This window comes from Haemaphysalis longicornis, unplaced genomic scaffold (genome assembly GCF_048455015.1).
Source record: "Haemaphysalis longicornis isolate Haplotype H1 unplaced genomic scaffold, Haemaphysalis longicornis Haplotype H1 scaffold_6, whole genome shotgun sequence".
NCBI classification, from domain to species: domain Eukaryota; kingdom Metazoa; phylum Arthropoda; class Arachnida; order Ixodida; family Ixodidae; genus Haemaphysalis; species Haemaphysalis longicornis.
In genome coordinates, this window is record NW_027526407.1 from 71,439,316 (window position 1) to 71,454,908 (window position 15,593).

Below are 15,593 nucleotides of genomic sequence, written 5' to 3' on the forward strand. Positions count from 1 at the left end.
CAGCGCTTGGAACAGGGTAGGTGGTTATCATCGGTAGATTTTTGTATTTCGAACTGTCTGCTTATCTTATGTTATCCTATGCTCTTCGTCCCCCCGAAGAGGGTCACCTTTGTAGGTATTGCATGCGTATCATAGCATTACAGAGCTAGTAAATGGGCAATCAGGATTTTGACCACGTGACATGAGCCGCGTACGCTAGAGGCACGTACCGGAATCATTTTTCTACCAGGCAGAATACCTTCCCTTCCATGATGAGCGGTAGTGACTTCACCCTGAGAAAGCCGGCCCGGCTGCCATGAAGCTCAGCTCTTCCCCATCGGCAGCTGCATCCTCTTATTTCGAAACACAATGGGCCTTGAAACTCTATCGTACGATTGAGGAGGCCTTTTTGGAACTCCGTGGAGCTAGTTAGGTTATGCCTCAGATTCCATCGAGGAATGAAGCTTGTGGGATGGGGGGGGGGCAAAGGGGGGTGGCACCGTGGTTGCACATTTTCGTCATTGTACAGTTTCAACCAATTTCATCGATTACAGTCCAGATAAGTGGAAACACAAATGACTAGTACACCGACAGTGACGTAGCGTTGGCTAGCAAGAATTGCTCCACCGTTTCCACCGTGTTGAGTATCAAAACTGATACAGACGAATTATTTATTACAAAAACAGAAACCAATTGCTAGCAAATACGAAAACGGATAAGTACATGAAAACACCCGGTGCTATAATATTGTTTCGTGAACACAGTTTTACGATTTTATAAGTTTTGTTCGAACGACATTGGCCCAAAGTTGCATATGTAGCCCGCGTTTTCGATGTACCTAAAGAACATATCCAAAAAAACGTGTTGTGGTGCCTAAGTCTCTAAAGCAGTTTAATACCCAAAGGAGTTTCTTTAATGGCTTCTGTGGTGCAGTTGCTCCGCAGGGGCACAAAATATGGCAATTGGCGGAAACTAATAAAGTTCTTTTGACAATCGAGAAAATACCTCTTGGTTACTGTATCCCAAAAACAAAGTTCTTCGTCTTTGAATTGCTTGCACACTTTTGTTTATTTTTTATTGTTTGTATTTCATGGCATGAAAATGTTCTTTCATTACATAAACGTTTCTTCTCATTTTTGGAAGCAAAACTTCTGGCAGCAGTGGAACTTGGTTTCTGAGTTTGCATTCTCAACGCCATCTTCAATGCGGGGTGCCGAGTATTGGTTCGAGCTCAAGACTGGAAACAAAAAAATAAATGTGATACTGGTGAACTTTCCTAGGAGTCCAAAGATTCAATTAGGAAACGACAAAGCATGAGAGCTTCCCCCGCTGACAAAATAGAACTAGCGGAGCTTTCGAAGTAGATCAATAAGCGTAAGGCTCAAACTCTGTCTTGTCTACCAGACACCGGCTCGAATCCTGCTTGTGCCTTTGTGATTTTTTTGCGATTGTAAATGCTATGTGTACGGACGCGGACGGACATTGTGCGGTCGTAAGGTACTCCACACCTAAAACAACCGGCATCTTCCCTAACGTGAAACCTGGGGAGGGGGAAGCATGCAGTGTATAAGTGTATTCAAGAATTGTAAGTCTCTCTTTTGCCACAAGGCACACGCTGATTGGCCGCCCGAACAGCGCCGGTGGGGGAAGCAATAGCGCGCTTGCTAAGGCCCTGACGCCCTCTGTTGAGTTGAACCGGATTTAATCAATTTGCATGCCCCATCTGCCCCAGTTTGGGGCAGTGGCAGGGGTCAATGCGAGCGGAGTACAATGCCCGCGCCTCGACCCGGGGGATGGTCCTCCGGGATCAGCGATGCCTTGGCACCACGTAAGTATGCCTCTTCTTGCTTCGACCGACCACCCGACCTGATCAGGCCTAGCGTCGAGAGCCGGTGGGTACTTGAGTGTAACACGGATGATAACCCGTCTTCAAACAGCTGCTGCTTGTGCTTGACGATTGCTTGGCGCGGACAGGGAGCATCATAGAAATGTTTAAATTTGTTTAGTTTACTTTGAACCGGTCTCATTCATTATATACTGTTCTTTTAGTACGCGTTACGTTCTAGCTCGAGGCGTTGGAAAATGGGTGTACCGGTGTTTTAGTACCCCGACTACAGGAGACGATTACAGGAGACGCCGAAAGCTCGAGCCCCTAAGGTGCTTCGCCCCTAAAATCAATGAGCTCACTAAGGTGCTTCCTCTTTCGGCAGCCGTCCAACCTCGGTACCCCGGTTGGCAAATGATGAATTGGTGTGTCTAGCTAACGGAATCTGTGAGGTCGAGAGAACTTTCTCCCAGCTGAAACACCTTGTAAGGGCCGGTGTAGGGTGAAAATAGTTTTGATGACAGACCCACGTGGCGGCGAGGAGACCACAGAAGGACGATGGAGCATAGGGTGTACTCTGCGTGACGGTGGCGCTTGTCGTAAGCAGCCTTTTGGTGGGCTTGGGAATGGTTTATGCGGGCACGGGCATTCTGTCAGGCGTAGTCAGCGCGAGCGATGGCATTGGTCGCGAATTTTTTCGCAGAAACCTTGGGCAATGGAAGAGCGGCAAGGAAGGTTCCCTTCCGTACAAAAGGAAAAATGGGGAATATGTGGCGGTGTCATGTCGTGACGAGTTGTAAGCAAACCTCACAAACGGTAACCTTAGATCTCAGTCGCGTTGGTCCGGTGAAACATACATAGCTATCATGCTGATAATCGTACGATTAAGGCGTTCAATGAGCCCATTCGTTTGTGGATGATACGAGTAGAGAACTTCTGCTTAGTGCCGCACGAACGCAGGATGTCCTCAAAAACTTGGGCTAAAAAGGACCGCCCTCTATCAGTGAGAAGTTGGAGAGGGGCTCTATGGTGTAGAATAACGCCATGTAAAAGGAAATCTGCAACTTCGGTAGCACAAGAGGTTGAATTGTAGCACAAGAGGTTGATTGCAAAACGAGTTGCATAGTCAATGGCAACGGCAACCCACTTGTTTTACAGAGTGGAAGTAGGAAAAGGTCCTAGCAAATCTAGGCCGACACCGTAAAAGGGTTCAATGGGGACGTCGATGGTCTGCAGAAGGCCGGCGGGGGCAACGGTCGGGGTCTTCCGTCGTTGGCGAGGATGACATGAGGTTACGTAGCACTTCACCGATCGGGTACATGTTCGGCCAGAAGAACCGGTGGCGAACGCGGTAGTAGGTCCGCGCAATGCCTAGGTGGCCTGCAGTTGGTTCGTCATGAAGGTGCTGAAGGACGGACAATCGCAAGTGTTGAGGAACGACGACCAAAAGATCGGGGCCATCTGTACGAAATTTTCGACGGTATAAAGTCCCGTCCTTGAGGAGATAGACTAAGCGAAGCATCCTTCTGGGGAGAGTGTGGGCGTTCGATGATGTGCGGCAAGCATTCATCGTGTCGTTGTTCGACCCCGATGTTGAGCAGGCATGAGGTAGAACATACTTGGTCTTCAATCTCATTTCCAGAGTGTCAATGAGGCACTTGTAGGTACCCTCGAGGGGCATCTAACTGCGGTATTTTCAACGTCAAACTATTGGCGTACTCATTTATTCTGACTGATTAAGAAAACCCGCGAAATATGAAAAATACCACGTGACGGCGCCTTCGCGCGCATTAGCGCGCATCGTAAAGCAATGCCCTCAAACAGGCTGCCTCTGAATTAGCCCAAATGAGATAAACAAAAGAAAGAAAGAAGAAATCGCGACCGAGTTTGTGCCTTATCTGCACACGCGCCCCGCGAATCTCGATGTTGGTGCTCCTTCGATGCATGCCATCATCAAGGTGATGCGCTGTCTCTTCGGGCGGCTGACAGGTGAAGCAGTTGCTTTCAATCAGCTTATTTGGGGACGCTGCTGTACAATGTGCGCAGAAGCGCGGTCACGTGGCATTTTTCATACTTCGCGGGTTTTCTTTATCAGTCAGAATAAATGAGTACGCAATTAGTTCGACGCTTAAAATACCGCAGTTAGATGCCCCTGGTGGGTACCTGCAAGTGCCTCATTGACATTTCAGTGATTAGGATAGTAATTCTCGAGTTAGATAAATAATTAAAAATAATTAGTCAAGTATCATTAACGAAAAAATTACTCTCCGCTTCTCCACAGTACTGCAAACATTAGCACTAGGTTTTATTCGAGTAACCCCATTGCTCTTTTTTTAAATCTTCGTGCATGATAGCTGAGACACCCCGTATAAAGATAATACAGTGCACCTGACATGGGAAGGGCGAATATTCATGCAGCATCGAGCACTGAAACAGGGCTAGAGCAGGTTGTTTGAGAACTAAGAGCTTTGTGGGGAAATGTAGACATCCTGGACCAGGACAAATTTTTGTTCAACTGCGAAGCTTCTGAGAAAGCTGTACAGCTCTTCTTTGTTGTCTTACGGCTGCATTGAGGGGGATGTCAAACATCCCTACTCAGAAACTTACTCCACCTTCGGGACATCCCCTAAATCTGGTTGATTAACTCCTGTCCATCACTTCGAGTTGTTGATCAGTTTGCTCTAGCGCTAGAAACCGCTCGCCTCCTGGTTAGCTTAGTTGGTATAGCGACTGCTATAGATAGGTGGTGGCCCGGGGCTCGTATGCTGGACCAGATAAAATTTTCTTCAACAGCGAAGTTCCTGAGAAAGCTGTATAGCTTTCCTTTGTGCCCGTACGACTGCATTGAGGTGGCTCTCAAATTTTCCATCTCGGAAGTTTACACAAAATGATTGGGTATGCGTGGTCTGCGGGAAAGAAACCGAAACTATGTGGCACATAGGGCTGGAACGTTAGTGTACCCATACAAAGCTATATGAGGGGAATATTCGGCTTCCCGAAGCCCCCAGGATTTAAGGGTAGCACAGAGGGGGTAAAGGTCAAGTCCGTCGAGGCGACTAAACGCCGACTACAATGTGTTGGAAGAAAAGCAGAGAGAGGAATATTGCCAAGTCCAACTACCACTTGTAACCGACCAAAGTTATTTTGAGCCTGCCCCAAAACCAAGCCTAAGAATACGCGAAGAGCATACAACACAGATATATTAGTTTCCTTGTTAGTTTTACTTGTCAATACCATGTTTTAAAGGGGATACAGCATACAACATAGTTATATTAGTTTCCTTGGTAATTTTACCTGTCATTACCATGTCATTAAGTGGATACCATTAGCAATCATCACAAATCATCAATACCAGTTTACTGTGTCGCGACTTAGCGCTGTTTCAACTTACCATGAACCAACTCGCCCAGCTTCAAAGTGCCGTGAAGTTGTTTACAAACACTACGTGAGTTTTGGCAGCTAATTGCCAATACAGGTTCTGAAAACGGTTTAACCAGTGAATTCGGGTAGATTCTGGTACACTTCAGCTTTTATATACCTCTCTAGGTATAAGCATATTTCTTAAAACATCTCCACAGCGTTGGCTAGATCGCGCGTAGTACGTTTTGATGTGTTACTATTAAATTTATGTTTTTTTGCCTACATCCTGCCACGTTTTTATTTTTATTGCAGATTTTGTTGGATCACAGGAGGAACTCTGTAGTTTGTTCTCCTAAATTGACGCAATTATTATACACTGTTGCAGACTTGGGTTTAGGGGAAACGTTTAACACCCCCATGAATATCTGCAATCGTAGGCATGAGAGGGGACAACCATTCATAGTTACTTTTGAGAATAGTTGCCCTGATTCCCGTGTCCCACTCCCTTGATTCCGGTAAATATTCACCGCTGTCACCGGCACAGAAAAGTCTTGCGTGAGTGGCCGCAACAGGCCTAACCTCCGCTGCATGTGCATCCAGTTTGCATTTTAATCAATTTCTACGCACCAATTCAGTGAAACAAAAAGTTTCAGAAATCCTGCGGACGCTGAAATTCGCTGCATCGAGGTACAGCCAACTGTAAAATTCCCCATGAACTCAGGAGAACTTTTTGAGGCAGGCTGTCAAAACATATTGATGTAGCATTGATTCCCCATATAGTGCCGTCAATAAGAAAAACCTCCCTGTGTAAAATTTCCCATTTCCTGGTTTAAAAACTGCTTCAGAATTTTTCAGTTTTACTGGAGCACCAAAAAATTCTTTCTCCAAAGACAGGAAGAAGGTCCAGCGGTAAAACAACACGTCACTGGAGAACTGGTTCTCGAATACAGTTTCATCGTTTACGGTTGGACGGTATCAATAATTACATGTGAAGTTCCCCAAGCTTTTCTCTTTTTTAACCATTAAAGCACACAATAAAAATACTGCAACTCACAAGGTGTTAGCGCAGTGGAATCGCCAGCACAAGTTTAGAAAGCGCAGCGATCATGCTGTTCATTTGTGGGAGTAAAAATTATTTGACAATTACAAAGTTACAATATTTCTTTTTTTTTTCTTGCCTAAGGAAAAAAAGGAAACTCTTTTTATTATTGGTTACACTCGTAGAATATTTCCCAATTCCCCATAAGGCAGACCTTAAAGACATTGCTTGACCTTAGACATATTTATTTTCGGGTTGGTTGCCAAATTCCCGGGGAAAGCCTGCTTGAGTCGCTGAATTCGTTCTGAAAGCCGTCTTCATGGTTCCTCGTCGTCGCCTATAGGTTCCAGTGCAAGGCTGAAAAAACGCACAGCATTGAGTAGAGTCACTGCGTATTAGTTACCATAGCTTACGTTATTCTTAAACCCAAATAAAATAAAATTGACACAATAAATATATATAAATTGCATAAAATACATGTACCTAAGAAACATTTTCGACTGTCTTAAAATGACATGGCTTATATTACATGGTAGATAGCCCTCCCATATACCATGTATGATGGCAAATAAAAATGATTTGATTTGATTGGATTACGGGTGGTTATTGGACTCAAAGACGCGCTTGAATTTCGAAAGGCTTGTACCTGTTTGAACCAAGGTTTTAATATTTCTGTTTAAAAAATTACCATTTTGAAGCCGTTGTTTTCATCTGTTGTTGGGTTTAGAATGTAAACGGTGAACTAGAATGCTTGCCCAAAAGGACACAGAAACGGTCGACATTTAGCTGACATTATTCTGTCAGTAGAACCAACGGAGCGGATTAGGCATGCACATTCACTTCAGGTACATTAACCAAGCAGCCACAGTTGCGTGCTCAAGCATTTCTACTGCTTAAAAAAATGCCCCCAAATTACCACTGAAGACGAAAACATACTAATCACTAACGAAGTTTATTTTGGGGGGAAATTTACGACACATTCTTGCGCGACCTGTTATATCATGGAATCTGTGCCCTGCACTATTGCGAATGAAAAACAAGGAAGTTACACTTGCCCATTCTTGAACTGGGAGACATCGATTCATCGTCATCATCATCGTCAACCAATGTACGCCCACTGCAGGGCAAAGGCTTCTCCCATTATTCTCCAATTACCTCGGTCCGGTGCCAACTGCGACCAATTTATCCCCGCAAACTTCTTAATCTCACCTGCCCATCTAACTTTCTGCCGCCCCATGCAGCGCATGCCTTCTCTAGGGATCCACTCTGTTACCCTTTATGACCAGCGGTTATCTTGCCTTCGCATTACATGCCCTGCCCACGTCCATTTCTTAGTCTTAATCTCTACTAATATGTCCTTAACACGTGTTTTTTTCCCTGACCCACTCCGCTCTCTTCTTGTCCCTTAATGTTACACCTATCACTTTACGGTCCATTGCCCGCTGAGTCGTTCTCAATTTAAGTTGAACCCTCTTAGTGAGCCTCCAAGTTTCTGCCCCGTAGGTGAGTACCGGTAAGATGCAGCTGTCATACACTTTCTTCTTCAGCGACAATGGTAGGCTGCTATTCATTATCTGAGAATGCCTGCCATATGCACCCCACCCCATTCTGATCCTTCTAATTATCTCTGCCTCATGGTTGGGATCTGGGGTCACAACTTGGCCTAAGTAGATATATTCGCTTACCACTTCCACTGCCTCGCCACCTATCTCAAACCGCTGTGCTGTCCCGAGGTTATTGATCATTACTTTAGTTTTCTGAATATTAATTTTCAGGCCCACGGTTCTACTCTGTTCATACAGTGCGGAAAGCATGCTTTGCAATTCGTCCCCCGAGTTACTTAGCAAGGCAACGCCATCAGCAAATCTGAGGTTACTGAGGTATTCTCCATTAACCCGTACTCCCACCTGTTCCCAATCCAACGTTCTCAATACTTCTTGTAAACATGCTGTGAATAACATTCGAGATATTGTGTCTCCTTGTCTGACACCCTTCCTTATAGGTATTTTACTGCTCTCCTTATGGAGAATGATGGTAGCTGTGGACCTATTGTAGATATCCTCTAGTATTCTTACATAATGCTCATCTACCCCCTGGTTCCGCAATGCCTGAATGACTGCTAGGGTTTCGACCGAGTCAAATGCTTTCTCATAATCTATGAAGGCTATATATGGGGGTTCAGTATACTCAGCGCACTTCTCTATCACTTGATTGATCGTGTGAATATGGTCCATTGTTGAATAACCTTTACGGAACCCTGCTTGTTCTTTAGGTTGACTGAAATCTAAGGTTGCAGAAATTCTGTTAGCGATTATCTTGGTAATCGCTAACAGAATCGCCTACGAGGACATCGATTACAACTTTTCAAATCAGGGTTTTATACGGCTGTGGTCGGGCGGAGAGTAGATATAGCGCTGACTACTGTCAAGTCAAGAATTACGCATCTGCAGCGCTATTTTCGGCAAGAGTCGCTTGTACAGCGATTGTGTACTTATTTCGTCACGTACGCGTGCCCATACGGACAGACGTTTCCGACACCAACACATATAATCCCATCTCAAACAATTTCGAAAGCCAACCCTGGTCGAACTGTGTGAAACCCTCACACTTGTCCTTCCCCTGGGTTACTACGAAGAAGTGAGGCCCCCGTGAAGGTGTTCTTCGCATTTTGGTAAACGCCCTGTATATTCGTAAGACTTGTTTTTATAATTTTTACAGATTCACAGAAGAGCAACGGGAGTCTGTAGATTACCGTCACTGCGAAGCCATGCGAGTCATATCTGGGCTGCCTCACTTAATACACAATGGTTTACAAGCTTGACCTTCCCTTAGAAAGGAAAACTATAGAAGACTAAGCAGAAAACTTAGAGGCCTCGCAGCTACCACGTCGCACTCAAGCCGGCAGGGCAGTTGTTCGTCAACTTGGTCACTCGCTGGACACGAAGCCGGCTCTAGCAACCGCCTAAACCATGGAAGCAAAGAGTTGTAGTTGACCACCGGCCCATCCCCAAAAGCACAAGCTCAGCATCGGACACGCGGCTAACAAGCAGCAAGCACATACCTTACAGGACTGCAGCGTACCGACGACGACTCAGGAGTGCGCGCGAGATAAACTGGCGCAACGTTTCAGAACGATAGGGTCGGTACAGCATGGTGCTGCGACAAGAAGACCATAGCAAAAGAAACCAAGGCTGTACGCGGTACCCCATATGAAGGAAGTCGAAGTGAGAGCCTTACAATTCGCGACCGAAAAAGATCACAGAACAGCCGCCAGAAACACCTCTGAGTCATAAATCAACTGTTATGCTCTCTACAGACTCTAAGGCAGCCGTGAGAGAATGTGGCAAAAATAACAGGCGCAGCCCGACGGTAGCAAGACTCCATGCAGTTGCAAGACATCTTCGAATAATCGGCCGCACAAGTGCAGACCTTTGGGTCCCAAGCCATAGTGGGATACTGGGAAAGAAGGAGGCACACAGGACGTACGGTGAATTTTTTCCAATCCCGATAATTGCCCACAGTCTCTGTTTCTACTGACGAAGGTTTTCCCCGCTATCCAAGCGTCGACACCTCCATCTTTTGCGCTTCAGGGCAAAGAGTTGGAAGAGGAAAGAAATGGCTTTGGATATTACTATGAAGAAACTATGCCAAAAAACTTGCTGAGTGACCTGCAGCGCTGCGACTGCGACTGCCCAAAGAGGATGACCCTAAACCATCCGGTTTTGTTCAGTGGGCAGCGGTCCCACCCCGACGTATTGGGACGACCACTGCCATAACGCCGAACTTCATAGCCTGTTTTCAGCTACACCCCAGCGATGCCATATGCAAACTGTCAATCACCTGACAGCCGACAAGTCGCTGACCCCAACTACTTGTTATGAAACTGCCCTGTTTTCCAGGACCTGCGAACCCTGACCCCTTCTCAATGAATCTATTAAGTGCAGAGTACTTTTGCGCTCTCCTTGTCATAGCTCGCTCGCTGGACCCCACTAGAGCAGCAGGGCGTTCCTTTGTAGCCCTGTCGTCATGGCGTACCCCAGAGGCTTCGAAAGTCAAACTCGTGAACCGCTGGCGTTTGTCCTACGTCTATCTCCCCGTTGTTTAGCGCAAAGAAAACTATAGGTACATTAGAGGCAAAATATACGTAATTAACCGGCAGCGCCTGCAGTGATTTAGTTAGGAACGCTCGTTGGGCTGGTTTTTACGATAGTACGCAAAAAAAGCGGCCGCGCAAGCCAAAAAAATGGCGTGTTCGAAATGACGCAGAAGGGCTCCACGCGCAAACAGAAAATGGCGGGTTCGAAATGCCGCAAAAATGCTCCAGCTCCGCAAGAAAAAAATTACGCGTTCGTAATGACGTCAAATAGCTCCACAAGCATGCATAAAAAGAACAAAACTACCGCAGTTTCAGGCAGGGGGCGCGCGAGCACTGCAAAGTCGGGAAATTTGAATTCTATGGGGTAGTAGCAGTGAGCGGATAACGGCGGTACAGCCCATTATGGCGAATCACTGCTCTCCACTCCCAACCGCTTTTACATTGAGTGGAACGGCTGCAGTTTTTTCCAGTGCGGATCCTCCTAGCGGCCGTCACAGCGAACTTAAAATGTCGGCAAGGCAAGCCCGCAAAAAGGTGTGGCTTTCGGAGAACTCGTGCACAAAATATTCCGGTCCTGCAGTCCCTCCAGCACCCATCCGTCACCCGTACCTTACACATGAATGTCACCGTAGCAGGCGCACGTTCCCGTGAATAATCTGCAGCGGCCGAAAGGCCCCTGTTTGTTTACTTATTTCATCTTTGTTACTCCCTCACTGGCAGTCATGTGTTCACAGCGTGGTCAACCTCAAACGTCTTTGCCCCTTTCCTTAGAAAGCGACTTTTGTATGCACGTACGAACCGACCACGAGCTCTCGACAGAGATAAAATGAAAACCTGCAGGGCTAGACAGCATAGCCGCTCCCCAAGGAGAAAACTGAGGAGAGTCCTTTTGTTTTATTTTGCCGGAGGCGCCTGGCAAGAATGGTGGACCGGCAGCCAGAGAATGCGCAGATCGCTATTGGAAAAAGATCCATTGCCACATCAAGTCAGGCAACAACCGTCGCGGGAAGGGACCCATCCAGAATGGTCTACAAGGAACAGGAAGACGGCCGTCGACTCCCTTCTTTACTTCATTCCAGAAGCCGGCATACAGGACCAACTCCCCTCTCTGATTTAGCCCTATGTCGATGACCAAGGTAAAGGCAGATTTTAATTAGGTTTATAAATACATACTACAACAATACCGGCCATGACCCCAGTCAGACAAGGTTGTAATTTGACTAAGTCCGTATCATACTAATTTCAAGAAACTTTTATGAGCATCAGTTATATAAGCTTGAGTAAGAGCTCTGCGAAAATAGATTTGAGATCATTGAATTCTTTGTGCACCATTCGTTATCAAAGTTACTACTGATTACCAGTATACGCTGAAAGCTTCCATCAACCTGCAACTTGGAAGAGTTACCGGTTAAACATAAAACAACATAAGCCACATATCTTCTTAACATCTCTATTATATTTCGATTCGCACTGAAAACACCACAATTTACACATATGAAAAACGTAACGATCATAAACCTTGTACGCAACGGAAAATATTTACAAGTTGCAGAGAACTGGAGCCTAAAATTGGGTACATTATTAGAGGGCTGGCGAAAACGTGGCTTTGCAACAACTATTGAAGCTAAGTGTTCGGCCATTTTTCAACAAGCGACGGTGAACTTTGTTTTCTAATTCTGCGGATTGGGAAACGGTCATAATAATCTGAGAAGGTTTTGGTTTCTGCAAGACGTTTCTAAATACAGCTAGCGCGTGTTACGCTATTCTTTGGCATTTTCGGGATTTTGTCAGATGCTTATATTAAATACAATGGTCAGCCACGCTAGCCTGACTTCTCTTATTAATAAAAGTGGCTTGGTGAATCTTAGCAAACCAGTGAACAGTATTTGAGCTCAAGGGCTCATTTATTCTCCGGCATATCTCACCTGAGGAGCACTCTGCCGTCCTCGATAAAGCCCCGGCTCTCCAGCTCTTCTGCCGTGAAAGCCACGATGGAACCTCCAATACGACTGTTATACCGCCGCACCGGTCTTGAAAAATGGTTCTGAAAGCCTGGAAAACTGCTCGGTGTAGTGGAATACTCCAATGTTTCGGATCCGCGTGGGTGAAGCATGCTGAAGACCATCTTGAGGTTGAACGGCCATTCAAGAAACCCATCAATTTTTCCCTTGTACAGTTGAAACAGGAAGTACAACCTTCCACTGTCGTATAAACGGATCCCGGCCGACACGAAGTAGCCCCGCAGGTATACCGGCCCTACCATTGCCTCCGCGGAGCACTCTTTTTCTGCTTTTTGCGTAGCGACTCAAATTCTTCGAACATCCAGGTGTGCTTTGTGGCAAACGGAATCGACGAGAGTAAGAGAGCGGGAGTATAACGCAACAATTCACACGACCGATTGCACTGGGAATCAATCTTGAGCGAAAATTGCTGAAGCTGAGCCTTCGTTTCACGATGTCTGTCTCCCATTGCTTCCCTGAATGCGGCGAACTGCGGAGCTAGTTCACTCTGCCCCATTTCTAAGCGGCCAGCCTTGAATAAAATTTGCTTTACGACCTCATTTTGCTTCACAAAGCTGTCATACAATATCTGTTGGTTAGCGGTGGCGTCTTCCATGAACTCATCAAGTTGGCGTTGTTGTTTGGCCATTTCAATCCTTATTTCGCTGAGACTTTCTCGCAGTTTCCTTGTTTCCAAACTTCCCCCGTTTGTTTCTCCGTCGCAGGAAGTTGTGGGGGCGCCACCCATTTTTAAGGAGTGGCTAATATCTATCAGCTCCGCCTGAATCGAGGACATGGACATTGAGTTGGAGCTTGTCACACTTTCGGAAGCTGTTGTACTGAGACACTCTTGTCCTTGCGGAACATCTTGTTTCTTGGAGACTCCAGATCGACGGGGTGCCCCTCGAGAGCCGCAGTGAGACTCCAGATGTTTGCACACTTCCGTGGCAAGAATTTCTGCGGCGCATTTAGGACATTTCGCCAGGTGGTGACCGCACTCATGGTGAAAGTGTTTGGAAATGTCTGCAGCAACCGTGACGACATTACAGCCATTGGCTTGGTTCCAGCAGAACACCTGCGCCAGCAACAAGGTGTTTGGTGAGCTGATATAATGGTCTACACTGGATGATAATCACTACGTTGCAATAAAACATGGACGAAGAAAGAACACGCACAAAAAATAGAGTGCCGCACTTCGAACTAGATTTTATTGAAAAAATACGCTGCTTGTATAGACAAAAAAACTAGAAAACTAAGAACATTGTGACGTAAAAGTGCATACCATTCCCAAAAAGCCTACTTTATCTGACCGCAATATGGACGGAGAACTAACGCAGTTATGCCCTGCCTGCCTGATAAAATGAACGTCAAGAATGTCGCGCTGAAGCTTTCGGCTGCTCTTCTCAAAACCTTTGTGTGATCAAAATCTTGAAGCTAATGTTTCCAGGTAGGAAGGGGATAACTGCGTTAGTTCTCCGTCTATATCGCTGTCAGATAAAGAAATAACCCGTTTAGAATTGGGATCCCCTTTAGCGCCACAGTGTTGTTAGTTTTTTAGTTTTTTGTGTATACAAACAGCGTCTTTCCTCAATAAAATATAATTGAAAGTTTTGCACTGAGTTGTTTATACGTGTTTATTCTTCGTACCTGTTTTATCGCATCGTAGTAGTTTTTAAGCATAATGTACTAACTCTCCCAAAGCAAGCTTTTGTTCTACATTGCAGTAAAAGCAGTGTTCTAAAAAATATGTTGCCTGATAGACAAACAGACATTTGAAACATCATGTGGTGACAACATAAATCACATTAGTAAATCTTGTTACGAAATAAGAAATACGATGAACAGTCGAAGTGGACTCCCGCTATGGAATTATGTGCGTACGTGCAGGCTATGTACTGCACACACACACACACACACACACACACACACACACACACACACACACACACACACACACACACACACACACACACACACACACACACACACACACACACACACACACACACACACACACACACACACACACACACACACACACACACCCAAACACACACACACACAAACACACACACACGCACGCACGCACACACACACACACACACACACACACACACACACACACACTCGTTAACCAACGCCCCGGTCACCCATTTTTGTTTCACCCGCCAACGAGAACAACACACGATGGTCCTCCTCGATTTACTAGTTCTGGATAGTTCGAGGGCTGTGATAATAGGAATAGGACTTCCATCGGACCGGAGGTTTCGTTGGAATACATGGGAAAATCTAGGGCCGGATTGCGTCCGAGGCAGTCGACGCCCGATCGGCGACGGCTATCAAGGAGGCCCAACGTCGCCTTACTTGGAGCGCATAGCTAACCAGCCTGGACACGACGCGATGCATGTCGGTGGATTCGACTGTTGAAATGCAGTCGGTCTGTTCCTTGCTTATGTGCTCTGAAGTATTAATCATCTTCATCGCAGTTCCAACACTTAGGAACACTGACTTTATATAACTTTGAAACATTTAACCAACCCTTTTTGCTAAATTATAGGGGCGTAACTGAGCGATCTAAATGAGCATCCTCTATCAAAAGTCACACAACCAGTTCATGTCTGTGCAGCATGCAGATCGGCAGTTACTAATAATGCATTTGTTGCCAAGTCTGATAAGGAAGGGGTTCTTGGATCTGCACACTTACCTTTTTTTTCAGTACACCTTTAGCCGGAAGGTCTTCCCAAAACACTTGCTCTTCCCGGCAGTCTTCCCCGTCGAGCGGACAATATATCTTCTTACTCCGCTTGCATTGACGGTAGCATGGTTGGCAGAATACATGCCCACATACAAGGACCGCCGACACCCTGGGTACGAGTCCGCAAGCGCTGCAAATTCTCGTCGCTGAGAGAGGCGCCACGAACAGCAGTGGCCTCCGGTCTATTTCTTCGGAGAACCCCACCAAAGTATACTGATGGGTGGCTGAAGACATCTTTAACATGGGAAGGATCGGAGGCCCTGGAACGAACACCGCGAGATTCGTTGGCTACCTGCGGTCTGAAGGGCAACCCGGACGCTTATCTGGCATGGGTACCGTTGCTAAGGCCACAGCGGCCACGCCCTAGCTGCTGTTTATCTTTCGCTCAAGTGGCTCTCCCGACCTCACGGGAAAAAACGGTCGGTTATGTAAGAGACCTCCGCTATCGCAAACACGAAGGTCTCACTACGCTCACTGCAGCATCGCATCACGGCTCCTTTCATCAAGATAAGATTAAGGGGGGACGTGGCCAGTAAAAC

At 46.2% G+C, this 15,593-nt stretch overlaps 1 protein-coding gene across 1 annotated transcript; it reads right to left on the reverse strand.

Annotated features, from left to right (window-relative positions):
• Positions 1-6,425: 6,425 nt before the first annotated feature.
• LOC144141641 (uncharacterized) lies at positions 6,426-15,376 on the reverse strand. The gene is made up of 3 exons (XM_077673180.1): positions 15,004-15,376; positions 12,225-13,374; positions 6,426-6,560 (listed from the first exon to the last, which is right to left on the reverse strand). The coding sequence occupies exons 1-2, from the start codon at positions 15,295-15,297 to the stop codon at positions 12,556-12,558; spliced, it is 1,113 nt and encodes a 370-aa protein (XP_077529306.1). The 5' UTR covers positions 15,298-15,376; the 3' UTR covers positions 6,426-6,560; positions 12,225-12,555.
• Between the last annotated feature and the right edge of the window lie 217 nt (positions 15,377-15,593).

Excerpts from the sequence above, each read along its gene's own strand:
- LOC144141641 (XM_077673180.1), bottom strand. The coding sequence starts at position 15,297 with ATGTTAAAGATGTCTTCAGCCACCCATCAGTATACTTTGGTGGGGTTC. Across the intron at positions 13,375-15,003 it reads AAGGTGTACTGAAAAAAAAG|GTGTTCTGCTGGAACCAAGC; the intron begins GTAAGTGTGCAG and ends TTGCTGGCGCAG.